The following is a 4,577-nucleotide window of genomic DNA, read 5'->3' as shown; positions in this document are numbered from 1 at the left end:
AGCATCGATGTGAGAAACATCGATTAGTTGCCTTCCACACACTCCCCAAGTGGAGATGGAACCCACAACCTGGTATGTGCCCTGATTGGAAATTGAACCTGCCACTTCTGGTGTAAGGATGACACCCCAACCAACTGAGCCATATCGACCAGGGCAAAGTGCAGGTGGTTTTTGTGTGTTGACTTTGTATCCTGCTACTTTGTTGAATTCATATTCTTCCTTCCTTCCTTTCCTTTTCTTTCTTTCTTTTTTTCTTCCTTCCTTTCTCTTTTTTGGTTTTGTTAATCTATTGATTTTTAGAGAGTGAAAGGGAGGGGGAGAGTAAGAGAGAAAGAAACATTGATTGGTTGCCTCCAGCATGCACCCCAACCAGGGCCCAGATCTAAACTGTAACCCAAGTACATGCCCTTGACTAGGAATCAAACCCAGGACCCTTCAATGCTAAAGAGAAAAAGAACTTCCCTCAGAAGGAAAAGGCTCTTCCGCCCTGCACCTTTTTGGCTGTAACGTATAAACTGCCCTCAGCTTCCTAATATAGTCACTACAGAGTTTCTTTGCTTATCCTTTAAGTGACAGATCCCCCATCAGATACCTTATTAGCCAGGTAGTGTAGTAATGTAGCTACTGTGATAACAAAGCCACTAGCTATGCTCGTGACAAGCCCTGGACCATGCTCCCTGGTTGAGTTGCACATGGTTCTGTGACAATGTGGTTGTATGTCTCTGAGCCATCACACTCTCCTGCTAATTCTTTATTAAATAACAGTCTCATTATACCTGGAAGAGATCATCTGGCCTAACGATCCCAAACTTCTCATTTTAAGATAAGGGTATAAAATGCAAATATTTAAGTGGACTAATTTGTTCATTCATCCATGGATTCATTTATTGAACATCTACTGTGTTCCAGGCGCTGTACCCAAACTGTAGTGAGCAAAACAAATGTAGTCCTTAGCTGAACAGGGACTGAAGTCCAGAGTGGCCAATTCCCAGGCCAGTATTTTCCCACTGCGTGATGTACACGTGCATAGGAAGTAACCAAAGGCAGCTCTATAAGTCAGGGCTGCCGCAGGAAATAGAAGCCACACTCAGCTGGGATTCTGCAGAGTTTTGAAGGAACTATTTACAGATGTGAAGCAAGGCTAAGGGGACCAACAAGGAACACCGAGGCCCCCAGGACTAAGGACAGTGGGAATCCACCACCACCTGAGGCTTGAAGGGCAGAGCAAGGAGCTGTGCTACCAGAGCCCAGTGATAACTAGAACCTGGAAGATGGGCCACTTGACAGGTGATATTACAGATGGATGAGCCAGAACTAGTGTCAGGTGATGTTAAGAAAGAAGCAAAAGAAAGGCCCTACCTGTCTCTCCCTCCAGTGCCACCTTTGGCCGAACTGGGCAGAGACTGGAGGACAAAAGGGCTGCGGGCTGGGGGATAGTCTACAAAAATCAACCCACGCCACCACACCTCTAGTCACAGTGCAAGACAAGAAGGTGAGGAATGAGTGGGGTGGGGGAGGGGTACAAAAGGAGCATAAAACTGAATGAAGGCACTATTTTATGACTGCTTCACCCCATTTGAAGGTTTTCCAAAATTGATCATATTTCAGCATAAAAATAAAGGAGAGAAAATTTCAGAAATAAAAATAAGGAAAAATCACTATTGCTGCAATGAATAAAATATTTTTTTAGATGAGATAAGAAAAGTCTTAAAAAACAGCTAAGAGATTATTTCAATAATATGAAATATTAGTTGCATTCAATGGCCATTCTGGGCTATTGACTTTGATCCAAAGGTTATTTTACACAATGGAAGATAAAGAAAATTATCCTTTAAAAGAAAATATAGAGGAAAAAAGTAGCTGCTGTGACCACAAATAATATGGAACTATCACCCAACTAAAAACTTAATAACATTTTTTAAAAATAATATCATCCAACTAGAAATAAACAACCTTTGATATTTGTAATGTATAAATTTCCTCTCTGCAATAGATACCCCTGTGGAGCATTGTGGAAATAGATTTCCCATTTGGATTATAGCTCATGTACTATTAAGAATTGTACTAAACCACCCCCGTCTTAAAAATTTAACCTGGATACTTTTCTTCTATCTTCCTCCTTTCCCAAAGCCTTGATATAATCTCACTCAAGGTTTCAAAATTTTTTATCCTTTTTTTTTCAACCAACCTATTCTATACAGTATGCCCTATCCTATCATTACTTTATTTCTTACCTAGGCATGAAAATAAGTCATTGAAATTTTATTATCCCTGGAAACTTTCTACAAGATTAAATTTTTACTATAAGGGTTTATTATGAAGGCATTATTATATAAGACACTTCTAATCTTCTCATAAACCTAAATGCATGGTCACGATTTTCAAGGACCATATTATCAAGACAATACTTTTATTGTAGTTTCAGGTTTACTTTTTTGTTTGTAAAAGAAAAAAACACGCATTTATTCATCCAGAGTGAATAAAATAAAGTGTTAATTTACAAAATTTTATTGCATGAATTCAATTAGTAGTTGAATACCATTTTGTCAGTGGGGCCTCAGTGTACTGTGATAAGAAATTGTAACAACACCGAGATAGAAATAACCGTTATTGTTCCTAAGAGATCCCTAATTTTGAATTTGTTGGTTAGTGAGAATATAAAAATTAACTACATTATTAAATTAGCATGTGTGTTACATTTAATGACATTTCAGTAATTTCTAAAATACATTACTGGAAAATATAGATCCCTTGGCTCTATGGAGGAGGAATTCTAATTCATTGAAAGAGACATAAAATATAATATCTTGTGAAATTGAATTTTGGTATTTTGTACAATTCCATTTACAAGAGAATAAGACCAAGCAAGTCAGAATCAAATCTTTTGATATGATTTTTCTGTTGAGGATGGTGGTTTGAAAAGAAAATTCTAAAGAAAAAAATTAGAAATGTTTAAGAAATAATTTTCTGTTCAAAAATGTTTTTTTAATGTCTGAGGGTATCAATTCTAAGTTGTTGTTTTTACCAAAAAGCACTTCCTGTGAGCTTAGTTTTATACTATTCATAACTCTGCATGTGCATATTTGTTGGTAAGACAAGTACAGTAACATTACAAACAGAGCAAATAAATACTCCCACTGGGATCTGAGCACTCAATCAGGACAGGGTTTGGCCTCTGTACAGTATTTGTTGTTACTGTGGCCAAGTACTTGATAAATACATATCATTTTAAAAGTCACTTTTGTCAGTTGGGTTTTTTAACCTATTTACATTTTGCTTACCAGTGTAGTCTTCTTTATCATTTAGTTTACTTTACAATGTACTTTACTGTGGCAGTTGACGGTAGTAGTTACAGCTTCCCTTACCATTTGCAGGGGCTAAAAAAGAACTGGGAAGAGGTGCATAAGGAGTTCCAGTCCCTCTCCGTCTTCATCGATTCCTTACCAAAGAAGATCCGCAAGCAGAGGCTGGAAGAAGAAATGAAGCAACTGGAACATGACATTGGTGTCATTGAAAAGCACAAAATTATTTATATTGCCAATAAGTAACAATGGATTTTTAAAGGATAGTAATTTTAATATAGAAAAAGAAAACATACAAATGAAACTAAGTTTTTCAAAGAGGAAAAGGCTATGAAGAGAATAAAAATAGACTTTACCAAAATGTGTAGGCAATGTTTAAAAATTAATGGGATTTTTTTCTTACACAAGAAAACATTTTTTTTTATCAATTCAGGATTTCCATGTATAAACTAAGATTTAATGTTATCTGTTCCAGTTCTTTAGTGTATTATTATTATGTACTTGTTTCCCATAACCATTAATTTCTGAGCCCTGAAAAATAAACTCAGCACTCAGAACGTTACATTTTTCTACACTACATGATTCAAGGATCACAACATTAAACTCTGTTAAGTATTTTGAATTGGAAATAGTGCCATATCTTTTCTTACTACACTAAAGTGTTTTCTGCATATTGTTTCAGAGTTCCACAAACTTAACAGCATATATTCTCTGGTAGCTCTGTCATTTGCAGTTATTCCCAACTATAAATATTTTTGATATCCCCAAGTGCATACTGCAAAGCTTATATTTGGAGGAAGAAATATTAAGAAGATAACATAAAACCAAGGAGATGCATCATTAAAGAGAACCGCCTCCTTCCTAACATCCAACTTTGAAAAACTTTACTCCTCCAGAGAGTGGAGGGAGGTGGGGGGATAAGTAATAAACAGACAAGCAAACAAAAAACAACTTTGCTACGCTAGGTGCTTTATTCTGTAATTCACTTTATGTATTTAATTAAAATGGGATGTTCCTTTTTCTTTTTGGTCCTTCCAATCTATGACCATGGGATGTATTTCCATTTATTTTTGTCTTCTTTGATATTTCTCAGCAATGTTTTGAAATTTTCATTGTACAAGCCTTTCATCTACTTGGTTAAGTTAATTTCTAAGTATATTTGATGCTATTCTAAAGAGAGTTATTTTGTGATTTTCAGACTGTTCATCGTTAGTGTATAGAAATGCAACTGGATTTTTAAATTGACTTTAGAGAGGGAGGAAGGGAGGGTGGGAG

At 36.1% G+C, this 4,577-nt stretch overlaps 1 protein-coding gene across 1 annotated transcript in view; it reads left to right on the top strand.

The window, feature by feature from the left end:
• ENKUR (enkurin, TRPC channel interacting protein) overlaps positions 1-3,706 on the top strand; it is a 28,658-nt gene extending 24,952 nt beyond the window's left edge. Inside the window, exon 5 of the mRNA XM_006773820.2 lies at positions 3,375-3,706. Coding sequence (XP_006773883.1) covers positions 3,375-3,548 — 174 coding nt within the window. The 3' untranslated portion in view covers positions 3,549-3,706. The remainder of the gene's footprint in view (positions 1-3,374) is intronic.
• Positions 3,707-4,577: the final 871 nt, after the last annotated feature.

Source organism: Myotis davidii, unplaced genomic scaffold (genome assembly GCF_000327345.1).
Source record: "Myotis davidii unplaced genomic scaffold, ASM32734v1 scaffold86, whole genome shotgun sequence".
Classification (NCBI taxonomy): domain Eukaryota; kingdom Metazoa; phylum Chordata; class Mammalia; order Chiroptera; family Vespertilionidae; genus Myotis; species Myotis davidii.
This window is presented reverse-complemented; position numbering and strand designations above follow the sequence as displayed.